The 16,253-nt window shown below is 37.5% G+C and overlaps 1 protein-coding gene across 1 annotated transcript; it reads left to right on the top strand.

The window, feature by feature from the left end:
- The first annotated feature begins 1,190 nt into the window (after positions 1-1,190).
- LOC133245271 (olfactory receptor 10R2) lies at positions 1,191-2,321 on the top strand. The gene has a single exon (XM_061413209.1). The coding sequence runs from the start codon at positions 1,347-1,349 to the stop codon at positions 2,319-2,321; it is 975 nt and encodes a 324-aa protein (XP_061269193.1). The 5' UTR covers positions 1,191-1,346.
- The last annotated feature ends 13,932 nt before the right edge of the window (positions 2,322-16,253 follow it).

The following is a 16,253-nucleotide window of genomic DNA, read 5'->3' as shown; positions in this document are numbered from 1 at the left end:
TGCCGCTACTAAGAACATTCACTAAAAATATTTATGTGGATAGTATTCACGTCCCTCTGTTATATCCCTGAGAATAAAATTGCTATGTCATTAGCTAAGTTTATATTTACCATTATAAGAAACTGTGAAACTCTTTTCAAAAGTGACTGCATAATATTACACTTCCATCAGCAAAATGTGAAGGTTTCAGCCTCTCTGCCTCCTTACCAGCACCTCTTAGTATCTATCATTTTCATTATAGTCATCTTAGTGCATATGAACAGTAAGCACATTATGGTTTTAATTTGCATTTTTCTAATGGCAAGTGATGCTGAATGTATCTTTATATACCTCCTAGCCACCAATACACTTTGATGAAATGTCTACTGAAAGAGTTTGCCCATTTTTAAACTGCATCCTTCTCTTATTTTACTTGTAAGGGTTATATGTATATTCTGGATGCAAATCCCTTATCAGATACATGCTTTGTGAATGCATTTTTTCTGTATGATGTTCCCTTCATTTTCACAATGGTACCCTTTGAAGTGTGTATTTCTGGACTCTCAATTCTAACCATTATCTATGTGTGTATATATATGCCAGTACCATGCTTTCTTGATTACTCTATCATTAAAGTAAACTTTGCAATCAGAAAGTATAAATCTTCTATCTTTGCCCTTAAATTTCATGATTATTTTGGTTATTCCAGTTCCTTTCCATATTTATTTTGTGATTACTTTGTCAATATTTTGAAGTCTGTAATGAATATATGGATCACTGTGCTCATAATTATCTCATAATAATGTTGAATCTTCCAATCCATGAACATGGTTGTCTTTTCATTTATTTGGATCTTTAATTTTTCTCAGCAATGTCTGATGGTTTTCTGTGTATAGATGTTGCTCCTCTTTTGTTAAATTTTATCCTAGTTGTTTTATGCCATTAAAAAGGACTTATTTTCTTTGTTTCATTTTTGTGTTTTGCATGGTGTGTTCCTAATTGTAGGAGGCAGCATAATGTCCTTTCAAAGATGTCCATGTATCAGTCCCAGAAACACGCAAATAAGTTAGGTTACATGAAAAAGGAGAATTTAGGCTGGAGATAAAATTAAGTTTGCTAATCCTGTGACCTTCAGCTAGGGAGATTAGTTTATATTATTTGGACTTGACCATGTAAACACATTGTTCTTAAAAGTGAAAGACAGAATCAGAGTCGGAAAAAGAGATATAATTTTCCTGGGTTTGAAGAAGGGAGAGGGGGATAATGAACCAGAGGCTCCTAGGAACTAGAAAAGGCAAGATGTTTCCAACATCTCAAGAAAGGAATATAAGCCTGCATACCCTAGATTTGTGTATTTTTGTACCTGAATGCACTTACTTCCCTTTTGTTTTCAGGTCTTGGCAGAAAACCTCACCATGGTCACCGAGTTTCTTTTACTGGGTTTTTCAAGTCTTGGTGACATTCAGCTTGTTCTCTTTGTGGTATTCCTTTTTCTGTACTTAGCCATTCTCAGTGGCAATGTTATTATTGTTACTGTCATCCGCCTGGACAAAAGCCTCCACACACCAATGTACTTCTTCCTCAGCATTCTCTCAACATCAGAGACCTGCTATACCTTCGTCATCCTACCCAAGATGCTCATCAATCTCTTTTCTGTGGCCAGGACAATCTCCTTCAACTGTTGTGCCATCCAAATGTTCTTCTTCCTTGGTTTTGCTATGACCAATTGCTTGCTATTGGGAGTTATGGGCTATGATCGTTACGCTGCCATCTGTCACCCTCTACATTACCCTATCCTTATGAGTTGGCAGATGTGTGGAAAATTGGGAGCCCTCTGTGGGATTGGTGGGTTCTTGGCCTCACTAACAGTAGTATATTTAGTTTTCAGCCTCCCTTTCTGTAGTGCCAACAAAGTCAACCATTACTTCTGTGACATCTCACCAGTTATTCGTCTGGCTTGCACAAATACAGATGCTCATGAATTTGTCATATTCATCTGTGGTGTTCTTGTACTCGTGGTCCCATTTTTATTCATTTGTGTTTCTTATATCTGCATTCTGAGGACTATCCTGAAGATTCCCTCTGCTGAAGGCAGACGGAAGGCCTTTTCCACCTGTGCGTCTCATCTCACTGTTGTCATTATTCACTATGGTTGTGCTTCCTATATCTACTTGAGACCAACAGCAAACTATGTGTCTAACAAGGACAGATTAGTAACAGTGACATACACTATTGTCACTCCATTATTAAACCCCATGGTATACAGTCTAAGAAACAAGGATGTTCAAGTTGCTATTAGAAAAGTGTTGGGGAAGAAAGGATCCCTAAAATTATATGATTGATATATTGTTATATTTCAGATTCTGTAATAAATATAGCTTTCTGACAAAGAATGTGTTTCCATATCTTTTTAACTGAGAATTTGTTTTTTGAGAATAGTTGGCACATTTTCTTCTCTCAGCTTTTGTAACTCAATTGCAATATAGACAAGTTCAGATAAAGTTAATTATGTGACACTAATGTCTATTTTTGTTTCAGAATAAGATGCTACTTTGAGGTTTATTGAGTTTAGAATGTTACTGACAGTAAAAATAATCATATATTTGACCTGATCAGTGTTATGCTGCTGCTGCTGCTAAGTGGCGTCAGTCGTGTCCGACTCTGTGCGACCCCACAGACGGCAGCCCACCAGGCTCCCAGGTAAGAATACTGGAGTGGATTGCCATTTCCTTCTCCAATGCATGACAGTGAAAAGTGAAAGTGAAGTTGCTCAGTCGTGTCCGACTCTTTGCAGCCCCATGGACTGCAGCCTACCAGGCTCCTCCGTCCATGGGATTTTCCAGGCAAGAGGACTGGAGTGGGGTGCCAGTTATGGCCATAGTGAATCAGTTAATCATTCTAGTCCACATATTGCAACAGACAGTATTTTTGAAAGCAATATCCAAAAATGAAATTAGCCTCATGAATACGAGTGGGGGAAGACTTATTTACAATTTAAAGAGTTAGCAGCATATCTAAATCCATTCACAGACCCAATTAGTTGAGAGTCTTTGCTCATGGCCAACCTTATCTAAATCATTTCACTCTGTATTACCATTTAATCTTTCTACATTATACATTTGAATATTACAGTGTTCTTTTTTACATGTTTGAGAAATTATTCATATCCTTCTGGCACAGATTTTATGTTTTGTAATTTGAAAAATAATGACAGGATAGATTAATTGGCATTCTTGCATCTACTCATAGATATACTCATCTACTACAGAGTATGTAGACATTAGGAAATCAAATTCTATATGTCCAGAAGTTACAGCAATTAAATAGAAAACTCCAGAAGTAGACTTTACACTTAATTCCTTGATCAACTTTCATAAAATGTGGGTGAGATTTGTGTGCAGCAGTCTGACACTAAAGTGATTTTTTTAAAGTTTTTATCTATCCTGCTTTATGGCTTTAATTTTCTGTTATCCTCTTCATGTGTGGACCTCCTGAATGATTTTAAATTTACCTCATCTTTTTCTTAGTGTTTCTAGAAGAGAGATAAATTGTTTTCTTTGGCATCAAGTGTGCCTTGCTAAGTCACTTCAGTCCTGTCTGACTCTTTGCAATCCTGTGGACTGTAGCCCTCCATGCTCCTCTGTCCATGGGATTCTCTAGGTAAGAATTCTGGAATAGGTAGCCATGCTCTCCCCTAGGGGACCTTCCCAACCCAGGGATTGAACCCATGTCTTGTCTTGCAGCTCTTGCATTGCAGGCAGATTCTTTACCATTGAGTCACCAGGGAAGCCCTGGAGACAAGTTTGCTTTTTTCTTATTCCTTACGTCAAGTCAAAAATGTGCCAAAAATTATGTCAAGTCAAAAATTGTGTTAAACAGACAAGGAAAATTTTATTCAAGATTATTTTGGTAATGGAGAAATACCAAGTCTGAATTTGGCAACTCTGCCACAACCAACAGGGATAAGGTTTTCAGTGGCTACGACGAGGTAATGGAAAGGTACTGGAGAACCTTATAGCATTTGGGTTTACTACCTGATTTTATCAAAAGGAAAAATAAACATCTCATGGCTTTATTACAGGATGCAATTTTGTGCTTGTAGCAAGGTATTCACCAATGTTGGATTCCTTTCATCCCATGCAAATTGGGATATTAAGAACAATGTCTTCCTTAATGATCATATTTCAAATGGATGCTCCCAGGTCCTTGAGAAAGACATTTCTGGGTTGTAAAACTGACTAGAATTTAAAAATATGTATATATTGGAAGGACAGAAAAATAATATACAATTGCACATTTTCTAAAGCATATACTCTAAGAAAAGGGAGATCAGGGGTCTAGGGTCAGGAAGAAACCTCCCCAAAGTTTAATCAAGTTGAAGGCAAAATTAGGCCTGTCCTGGTCACCTATGCTCTGGGCCCCTCTCTTGTAACACATACTGCTCTATGTACATCTCCCTGTGGCAACAGAGGGTCAACAGAAATTCTGATACTTTGGCTATTGCCAGAAAGTAACTATCCTTTGTCTTTGACCTAGAGTCCTCATCATCTGTGGAGTTGTAGAAGACTATCTTCTTAGCTTGCAATGAGTGCAAAATCTCATATTCTTACAGTTCTTCACACCACATCTAATGAATTTAGGTAAACAAAACGATAATATTTGGAAGGTTTGTGGACTGCTCATGTATATGAAGAAAGATTTCATGACCAGGGTTTTTGAAGGAACTAGAACAACTGCAAAACTTTTCTTCATAGGATCTTGTAAATCATCTCTTTAAGGAACTGTCATTCAATGATTTTCTGTCCTCTCTGTTTACCCATGTTTTTAGTACTGGGTTAGAGAAAATGGTTTGCCTGAGTCAGGGAATAAGCTCAAACTTGTGGTCAAAAGGATAACTTCCTGTAATTCATTTCCCCAGTTGGTTTACATAGAGTCAAACAAAGTTCCCTAGAAGTGGGATGCTATACAAATGAAATTAATAGATCTCCATTAAATGTGACTGCAAAAATAGTGTATATATGTATATATATGTAATACAACATTGTGAGTAAACTATATACTCCAATACAAATCAATTAAAAATAAAGTAGCAAAACAAAAAAAAAAATATGCTTGACTTTCAAGCATGTACACATTTATTTGCATATAAGGAGACATCTTTTTCTTTCTATAATTCCAAAACTATCCATTTTTAATAAAATAAATTAATATGTCCTGAACACTTACTAAGTGTTAGACACTATTTTAGTTACAGGATACATTAGTAAGAAAAAATAAAGAACCTTGCCTTCGTGGAGTTTATAGTCTATTGCAGAGAAATGAAGCATAAACAATAAGCAGGATATATTAGTAAATTATATGTTAGAAGATCATGTGTTCCATGGGGGTTGGGGGGTGGGGAGTAAGGCAAGGGAGCAAAGGTATTGGTGGTGATGATTTTAACAGGGTGTACAAGATCTCATTAAGAAGGGGCCATTCTAGCAAATACTTGAAAGAAGTGAAGAAGAACATTATGACTGCATAAATTGTCCCCCTTTTTGTCACCTTTCATCAGCTAAAATTTAGTATCCATCCATGAACAAAAGTACCTCTCAGAGAGTTGGGGGATCCAGGGAGTTTTTCCCACCTGTGCACTGGATAACAGGTAGATAAACCTTATTATGGGTTATGGAACTGGCAGGTGTCTGTGGACTGGTTTTGGCCCCTCTTTGTTGCAGTTGGGGAGCACCTGCAAAGCACTGACGTGGGCATATAGCCAAGGATAAAAGAGCCTTTGCAGAAGTCCTGGTTTACAGAGGGAAGATGCCAGCACTCTGTTGAAGCAAAAAAGCAAAAATCAAAAAACCCACAAAATACTTGCATTGAATATGGAAGAAGACGTTTTTCAGTGCCACCCCTCCTCTAGGTGTCACAGCTTGGCACTGAACTAGCTGGCAACAACTCTCCTGAGCAAAATGGGAGTGAAATGACTGAGTGCCCATGTTCCCCAGCTGTGTGGGATGCTGCTGGAGGAAAGCTTTTCTCTCCTAAAGCACCCAGGGTACAGGAAAGACTTTCATGACTACATGGGGAGAGGGGATCAGGAAAGGCAGATACAAATATGAGAGCACGTTTAAGGGATCTGGTATCTGTTGACTGTATTCAAGACTCTAGCAGCAAGTCCACATACAAGCTTTTGGAAAACCTCACTTGAAGATCTCCCCTAACTGGCCCATAGTTACCCCAAATACCCAAGTACCAAGCCCAAATCTCCCCTGACTTTTCAGCCAGCTCCTTTTGAATGATCCTGAAATGGCTGTGAGAGTGAGCTATGGTATTTAAAGAAGGCAAGCAGAAAACAGAGTCTATGGGCAAGGGACAAAGCACAAAGTTGGGCTACAGCACCACCTTCAGGAAAATAAGAGATTTCCAATATCTGATTGGATGTGCTAAAAGATTAAAAGAAGACATGCAAAATTAAGAATTCTGCTACTTAAAAAACAATGGATGATACAAATTACAATATTGGATGAACCTTGAAAACACACTGAGTGAAAGAAGCCAGTCATGTATGACCACATCATATATGATTCCATTAATATAACATGTCCAGAATAGGCAAGCTTATAGAAATAGAAAGTAGGTTAGTAATTGCCTAGGGATGAGAGTTGGGTGGGAATACGGGGTCTTGTAGGCTAAAGGTGTGGATTAATTTCTTAGGCTAATAAAATGTTCTAAAACTGATTGTAATGATGGGTGTATAACTATGTGAACATACTAAAAGCCATTGAATTGGACTCTTAAATGATTGACTTCTATGGTACATGGATTATATCTCAACAAAGCTTTTAAAAGAAGAATTCTGCTACATGAGGGAGCATGGAGCAGATGTTCCCATGCAAGGTCAGGAAATTCCAGTGTATAAGTAGGACCAACAAATGTACCTTCCACCTGAAGACAGTTAGTAAGGAATGCGGAGGTTATAACTCCTTCAAGTGCCAAAGTAGCTATGTACAATTTCAAGATACGCAAAAAGTCAAGGAAACATGACTTGATCAAATGATCACAATAATCCTCTAATAACTGAGCCCAAAGGTACAGAGATATGTGAATTGTCCAATAAATAATTCAAAATAACTTTTTTTGAAGAAACTTAATGACTTCATACTTTGGCCACCTCATGTGAAGAGTTGACTCATTGGAAAAGACTCTGATGCTGGGAGGGATTGGGGGCAGGAGAAAAAGGGGACAACAGAGGATGAGATGGCTGGATGGCATCACCAACTCGATGGACGTGGGTTTGGATGAATTCCGGGAGTTGGTGATGGGCAGGGAGGCCTGGCGTGCTGCAATTCATGGGGTTGCAAAGAGTCAGACACGACTGAGCGACTGAAATGAACTGAACTGAACTGAAATCACTTCATTGGAAATAGGGGAACAGTGGAAACAATGTCACACTTTATTTTGGGGGGCTCCAAAATCACTGCAGATGGTGACTGCAGCCATGAAATTAAAAGACACTTACTCCTTGGAAGGAAAGTTATGACCAACCTAGATAGCATATTCAAAAGCAAAGACATTACTTAGCCAATAAAGGACCATCTAGTCAAGGCTATGGTTTTCCCAGTAATTTCCCACCTGCAATTCATGGGGTCGCAAAGAGTTGGACATGACTGAGCAACTGAACTGAATTGAACTGAATGACCAGACAATTCAACAAAATCAACAGAGCAATGCAGAAATGAAATAAGTTTAAAGGAGATACATGTTGTAATAAAACAGAATCATTCAGAAATTCTGGTGCTTAGGAATTTAGTGAATGAAATTAAAAATGCAATAAAGGACATCAGTAGCAGAGCTGATCAAAAAGAAGATGGACTCAGTGAGTAAGAGAATAGGAATTTTGAAATAAGTCAATCAGAGAACAAAAAAAGTATGAAAACAGCAAAGAAAGACTACATGATCTAATGGACATCAAGAGAACAAATATCAGAATCACTGGATTTCCAGAAAGAGAATATGAGGAAGAGGACAAAAGGTTTATTTAAATAAATGATAGTTGAGATCTTCTCAAGTCTTATGTGATATTTAGACACCCAAGTTCATGAAGCTACATCCCCTCATTATTTCAATTCAAAATGTTGTTCTCTAAGACACATTAAATTAAATTCAAAAAATCAAAAGCACAGAGAGAATCCAAAAAGTAGCAAGAAGATAAAGATTTCAACCTACAACATAACCCTCATTAGACTATCAGCAGATTTCTCAGAAGAAACTACTGACCAGAAGAGAGCAAGATGGTATGTTCAATGTGCTGAATTAAAAAAAAGAAAGAAAGAAAGACAGCCAGCCAAGAGTACTCTGTCAGGGTTATTCTTCAGAAACAAAGGTGAAATAAAGATTTTACCAAATAAACAGAAGCTAGTGGCGTTCATAAATCATCGTTAGATCTGCCTTATAAAAAATGTTGAAATACTGAAAGGATTTCTTTAAGCTGAAGAAAGGCGATGCCAAAGAATGTTCAAATTACCATACAATTGTGCTCATTTTACGTGCTAGCAAGGTAATACTCAAAATCTTTCAAGCTAGGCTTCAGCAGTACATGAACTGAGGACTTCCAGATATACAATCTGGATTTAGAAAAGGCAGAGGAACCAGAGAACAAATTGCCAGCATCCATTGGATCATAGAAAACCAAGAGAATAAAAAAAAAAAAAAAAATCTGGTTCTGCTTCATTGATTATGCTAAAGCCTTTGTGTGAATCACAGCACACTGTTGAAAATTCTTTAAGAGATGGGAATACCAGACCACCTTACCTGTCTCTTGAGAAGGTTTCTCAAGAGAGAAACAGAACCAGACATGGAACAATGGACTGGTTCTAAATTGGGAAAGGAGTATGTCAAACCTATATATTGTCACCCGGCTTATTTAACTTATATTCAGAGTGTATCATACAAAATGCTGGGCTGGATTATTCACAAACTGGAATCAAGATTGCTGAGAGAAATATCAATAATCTCAGATATGCAGATGATACCACTTTAATGACAGAAAGTGAAAGCAAAAGTGAAAGTCACTCAGTCGTGTCCGACTCTTTGTGACCCCATGGACTATATAGTCCATGTAATTCTCTAGGCCAGAATACCAGAGTGAGTAGCCTTTCCCTTCTCCAAGGGATCTTCCCAACCTAGGGATCGAATCCAGGTCTCCTGCATTGCAGGCAGATTCTTTACCAGCTGTGCCACAGGGAAGTGAAGGGTAATTAAGGAGCCTCTTGATGAAGGTGAAAGAGGAGAGTGAAAAAGTTGACTCAAAATTCAACATTCAGAAAACAAAGATTATGGCATCTGGTCTCATCACTTAATGGCAAATAAATGTGGAAAAATTGGAAACAGTGACAGATTTTATTTTCTTGGGCTCCAAAGCCACTGTAAATGGTGACTGTAGCCATGAAATTAAAAGATACTTGCTCCTTGGAAGAAAAGCTATGACAAATCTAGACAGCATATTAAGGAGAGACATCAATCACCTTGCTGACCAAAGTCTGTACAATAAAAGCTATGATTTTTCCAGTAGTCATGTACAGATGTAAGAGTTGGACCATAAAGAAGACTGAACACCAAAGAATTGATGCTTTTGAACTGTGGTGCTGGAGAAGACTCTTGAGAGTCCGTTGGACTGTAAGGTAATCAAATCAGTCAATCCTAAAGGAAATCAACCCTGAATATTCATTGGAAGGACTGATGCTGAAGCTGAAGCTCCAATACTTTGGCCACCTGATGTGAAGAGCTAACTCACTGGAAAAGACCCTGATACTGGGGAAGGTTGAGGGCAAGAGAAGAAAGGGCAACAGAGGATGAGATGATTGAATGTCACCACTGACTCAATGAACGTGAGTTTGAGTAAACTTGGTGAAGGACAGGGAAGCCTGGTGTGCTGCAGTTCATGGGGTCACAAAGATCAGACATGATTTACACTGAACAAAAGCTGAAATGAAAGGGTGATAATTAGTAAAATGAAAATACATGAAAATATGCAGCACAATGGAAAATGTAAATATCATCAGATTTAGAAATTTTGAATTTTGTAATATGATGTGTTAACTATTCAACTGTTGTATAAAGGCTAAAGGAGAAGAGAATTAGAATGAGTATGACTACTATAATTTCTTCATGAATACAAAATACAAAAACATTAATTTTGAGATTAAAATTTAAAAGGCAGGGAGTAAAAGAATAGAGGTTTTATGCAAGCTGAGGTATGTTGCTATCAGTGTGAGAAAGGAAACATCACAATTTTAAATTGGTTAAAAGTTTTAAATAGGCAGACTCCAAAGAATACATGCAAATCACTAGTTACATATAGAAAAAAATAAAAACTCAATAGCAGTAGTGATTGAGGAAATGCAAATCAAAACCACAACATATCACTTCACATTCACTAGGATGGCAATCATACTAATAATCCTAATAATGCAGAAAATACCATGTGTTGGCTAGGAAATGGAGAAATTGGGATTCTCATATATTTCTAGAGAGGTAAATTAGTGCAGTTGCTCTGAAAATTTTGACTGTTCCTCAAAAAGTTGCAGATAAAATTACCATATGATCCAGTAATTCTACTCCTATCACATACTCAAGAAAATTAAATACATATGCTTACACAATACATTGTACATGATTCTTCATAGAGGCATCATACATTTTGATAATAGTCAAAATTTGGGAACTACCTAAATGTTGCCACAAAAAGTCACAAAGCCCTGATACATGCTCTAACATAGATGACCTGTATGCTAATTAAAAACACCCATACAGAAAAGACAACATATTGTATAATTCCATTTGTATAACATGCTTAGAATAGGCAAATCTATACGGATAAAAAAGTAGAGTAGAGGTTGCTGGGGGAAGAGGAGGAGACTGCTAATGCTTATGGGGTTTCTTGCCAGGCTAATGAAAATGTTCTGGAATTAATATTAGTGAAGGTGGCCTAATTTTCTAAATATACTAAAATCCATTGAATCTACATTTTAAAAGAGTAAATATTATAGATCAAATTGCCAACATCTGCTGGATCATCGAAAAAGGATGAGAGTTCCAGAAAAGCATCTACTTCTGCTTTATTGACTATGATAAAGCCTTTGACTGTGTGGATCACAATAAACTGTGGAAAATTCTGAAAGCGATGGGAATACCAGACTACCTGACGTGCCTCTTGAGAAATCTGTATGCAGGTCAGGAAGCAACAGTTAGAACTGGACATGGACAACAGACTGGTTCCAAATAGGAAAAGGAGTACGTCAAGGCTGTCTATTGTCATCCTGCTTATTTAACTTCTATGCAGAGTACATCATGAGAAACGCTGGGCTGGAAGAAGCACAAGCTGGAATCAAGATTGCCGGGAGAAATATCAAATACCTCAGATATGCAGATGACACCACCTTTATGGCAGAAAGTGAAGAGGAACTAAAAAGCCTCTTGATGAAAGTGAAAGAGGAGAGTGAAAAACTTGGCTCAAAACTCAACATTCAGAAAATGAAGATCATGGAATCCATTCCCTTCACTTCATGGCAAATAGATGGGGAAACAGTGGAAACAGTGGCTGACTTTAGTTTTTGGGCTCCAAAACCACTGCAGATGGTGACTGCAGCCATGAAATTAAAAGACGCTTACTCCTTGGAAGGAAAGTTATGACCAACCTAGGTAGCATATTCAAAAGCAGAGACATTACTTTGCCAAAAAAGATCCGTCTAGTCAAGGCTATGGTTTTTCCAGTAGTCATGTATGGATGTGAGAGTTGGACTATAAAGAAAGCTGAGTGCCGAAGAATTGATGCTTTTGAACTGTGGTGTTGGAGAAGACACTTGAGGGTCCCTTGGACTGCAAGGAGATCCAACCAGTCCAGCCTAAAGGAAATCAGTCCTGAGTATTCACTGGAAGGACTGATGTTGAAGCTGAAACTCCAATACTTTGGCCACCTGATACGAAGAGCTTGACTCATTTGAAAAGACCCTGATACTGGGAAAGATTGAGGGCAGAAGGAGAAGGGGATGACAGAGAATGAGATGGTTGGATGGCATCACTGACTCAATGGACATGAGTTTGAGTAAACTCATGGTGATGAGAGATGGGAGATGGTGATGAGAGCAGGAGATGGTGATGGACAGGGAGGCCTGGCGTGCTGCAGTCCATGGGGTCACAAAGAGTCGGACATGACTGAGTGACTGAACTGAACTGAAATAGTATAGTATGTGAATTCTCTCTCAGTTAAGAAACAATCTGATTCAGTCATAAATACACACTTGAAAAAGATTCATAAATATTTGTAGAATAATTTAAAGATTGATAGTAGATTATCTATCTACCTATGTATCATCTATCTATCATGTTTCTCTCTCTAAGTAATGTGTTTTGTGTGTGCATGTGTATATATTCATAATCAGTTTAATTATAAAGAGTGGAAATTCAAGGAAATAAAGTTGAAGAAGAAAGGACATTTCACAATCTCTGTTACATATTGATACTTTTTTTTACTCTGAGGATCATATGTTATTTAGATAGATATTTTAAATAAAAAAGTACTAAGGAATCACTAAGAAATTAGCTGTTGGAACAGAGAGCAAAATATATTGTTTTTCATTGCATCTAAAAAATAAAAATTTGTTTAATAGAAATGGGGGGGGGCATTTTTTTAACAAGAAATTTTTTATTGAAATATATTTAATATAGAAACCTCATAGTCTCTTTCTAATTTTTTTAAATTTATTTGCTTTGAATTGGAAGACAATTGCTTTAGAGTATTGTGTTGGTTTCTGCCATACATCAACATGAGTCAGCCATAGGTATATGTATGTCCCTTCCATCCTGAACCTCCCTCCCACCCCAACTGATGCCTCTATATTGTTGCAGAGCACTGGATATGAGCTTCCTGAATCATACAACAAATTTCCACTAGCTATCTAATTTTGCATATGGTAATGTACATGTTTTATTACTACTCTCTCATTTCATCCCACCCACTCCTGGGACATTTCAAAATGAAGAATTGTGTTATGGGTTGGATTGTGTCCCTCTGAAATTCACATGGTGAAGTCATAACCACTGGTACCTCAGAATATGACTGTTTGGGGAAAACAAGGTTTTAAAGCAGGCAATGAAGCTAAAATTAGGTCATTAGAGTGGACCACAATCCAGTATGACTGGCACCTCTGTAAGAAGAGGAAGTTTGAATACAGAATTACAGAGGAAAGATGAATGAAGCCACAGGGAGAAGATAGCTAAACACAAGTCAAGGAGAGAGGCCACAGAATAAACCAAACTGATGATATTTTGAATTGGATTTCTAGCTTTCAGACTGTGAAAAAATAAATTCTGTTATTTAACTAGCCAGGTCTACGATACTTTGTTACAGCAACCTTGGCTAACTAATATAGAACATGTGGCATAAGTATATTTTGCATATTTAGAAACTTAGCTGGAGGAGCAGGTGTGAAGAGAGAGGAATTTGAGGACAATTCATGGAGGATTTTAAGGCCAGCACAAAATATCTACTTTCGTTGGTTGTAAATTGTGAACTTTTGAAGCTTTGCGGAAGAGAGGAATTTGATCAGAAATTTTCTTAGGTTGAGATCCATGAGCATCATCAATTTAGAAGTGGAGAGACCAACAGGAACAGAGATTTTAGGAGCAGTTTAGTGACCTAGGAAGATCAATTACTGCCAGATAATTATGACACAACTGTTTATCTTTCTACTTTACTCAATACTGTTCAAACTAATCTCATCTTTATCTACTTTAAATGAAGATGTAGATCAATAGAGAAGAAGACACCCATATCCTTATTTTACAATGAATAGTCCATGGCCCAAACTAAGAAAGTAATGTACTTAGTAATTTTCTAGGTCAAAGAGGTCATACATTATATATGTTCTCTTTCCTTGCAAATTTTCACTTTGTATGACCTCAAACAGTGTGGGAAGTGAGGAGGAAGCAGTGGTGCTTGTTGATTCATGAGGTCATCCTTAGAACTGAGTTGCATGTCATTGCATGGGAAGAGGGTCATGGTGTCCAGGAGTGTGTGTGACAAGATATGGGAAATAGTTTCCATGACTGTTGGGCAATGTTAGTGCCTTAATCACAGCATGAGGCAGTGGGGACAGTGGTACTGGACATACCACTGGAGTGAAAATTCAACTGAGCTCTGGGAAAGGGGTAAGAGTGGTTTCTCTGCCATGTATTTACCTGCAGTGTGATTTAAAAAAAATACATAATCTCCACTATATCCAGTGTTTACAATGTGGTAGAGGGCTAAAAATTCTTACTTAGCTTATCTCAAAATTTTTAAAGTAACAATTCACACACACTTACAGACATATATATTCCTCTATATATGTGTATTCCTGGAGAAGAGCATGGCAACCCACTCCAGTACTCTTGCCTGGACAATCCCATGGATAGAGGAGCCTGGTGGGCTACAGTCCATAGGGTCACAAAGAGTCAGACATGACTGAAGCAACTTAGCATTCATGCACCTATGTGTATAAAGGTGACTTGAGGGATTTATGATTAATATTATGCTTGAAACTTGGGAATATTTATCGTATTATCAAACAATTAATATTTGAGTGGCATTGATTTGAGTTTAAAGACGAAATAAGGACAACTGGTATGTCTTCAAAGTTGAGGCATCCTGTCCTTGTATACAGTATGTCTATATTTATCCAAGTTTTATTCTGTATCCCTCAAAAAGGTTTCTTTATAGCTTCATTTTAATAGGTCTCAGCTAGAAATTATGAAATGTTTCTAGATGATTTGCAAGGTAAAAGATTAAAATTCTCCAATTTGCAAATATCTTCCTTTAATATTTTCACACAGATCTATGTTGAACTTCCAAAGGAACTCATATCCCAGAACTAATCCCTTTTCTTTCATTTGCAAGCTGTTCAGGGATTTACATCTAAATTTTCCTGTGGGCACACACAGAGTTTCTGTCACATCTTCTTAATCCCCCAGATCACTCTCTATAGAGTTCACTTCTACAAATTCCTTCTGAGCTGTTGAACCACTGATTGTTACCAATGATGTCTCTTTTGTCTCTTGCCAAGCCCAGATAGATACATTTGCTCTGTAGCTGTGTGATCAAATCCCCTGGAATGATTATGACATTATGTTTTGATACACATTTTTTTCCGTATTACTAATAAAGATTCATCAGGGAAAATGAGCAACTTTCTTGATTGGGACATAAGTTTAAAAACTGATATCATGCAAAAACTTAAATCAGGTTTCAAAAGATTTTCCATAGGGGAAAGTGCAAGATGAAATGAAATGGTCAAAAAATTATCTGAGGAAGTATAGAAGATTTTGAGGGGGGAAGGGTGGAAGAAGTATAGGAAATTACTTCACGAGCACTGAAGGAGTTTCAATTAATGCATGAAAGTTGAGGTAGTTAGTACAGAAAGGATGAGGGATATTTTGCTGGAAAATGGGGATTTTTAGAACCCTGTTTTTACCATGAGCTGGTCACCTTCTTCCTACAAATTATATGTGTTTGTGTGCTATGTTGCTTCAGTTGTGTCCAACTCTGTGTGACCTTATGGACTGCAGCCTAACAGCCTCCTCTGTCCATGGGATTTCCCAGGCAAGAATGCTGGAGTGGGTTGTTGTGCCCTCCTCCAGGGGGTCTTCCTGACTCAGGGATTGAACTGGTGTCTCCTCTTACATCTCCTGAATCGTCAGGCAGGTTCTTTACCACTAGCGCCACCTGGGAAGTCCTTTTACTGACTGTATTTCTGGTCACTTGTCTCAATGCCCTGTTGTGCCACAGTCACATCTTAATTACAAGGATAGTAGGAAGAGGATGGCTCTACACATATAAAAATGTACATGTGTGCTTTCCTAAGGAATTATCTTCTCAAATGAGGGTTGTCTGGGAGAAATTAACTAAGCTAGTTCAAGTAGAATTAATCTTGTATTTGACAATGACTGGTTTTCTCAAAATGTGTGAGACTATTAGTGGCTCATTAAATTCATCAGGAAAGGCAAAAGGCAGTCAGGAATTTAGAAAAAAAAATAATACATTGAAATTTGCTCTCTGAGTATTTCTACCCAATCAACCTATCAATTCTCAATCTTTGTGAAAGCTAAGTTTGTTTTATTTTTTAAAAACTTTTTATTTTGTAAAACAAAACAACAATGTTGTGGTAGTTTCAGGTGGACAGTAAAGGGATTCAACCATCCATATACATGTATCCATTCTCCCCCCAAATACCTTCCCATTTAAGTTTGTTTTA

The sequence above is a fragment of the Bos javanicus genome, chromosome 3, assembly GCF_032452875.1.
Source record: "Bos javanicus breed banteng chromosome 3, ARS-OSU_banteng_1.0, whole genome shotgun sequence".
Lineage (NCBI taxonomy): Eukaryota > Metazoa > Chordata > Mammalia > Artiodactyla > Bovidae > Bos > Bos javanicus.
This window is presented reverse-complemented; position numbering and strand designations above follow the sequence as displayed.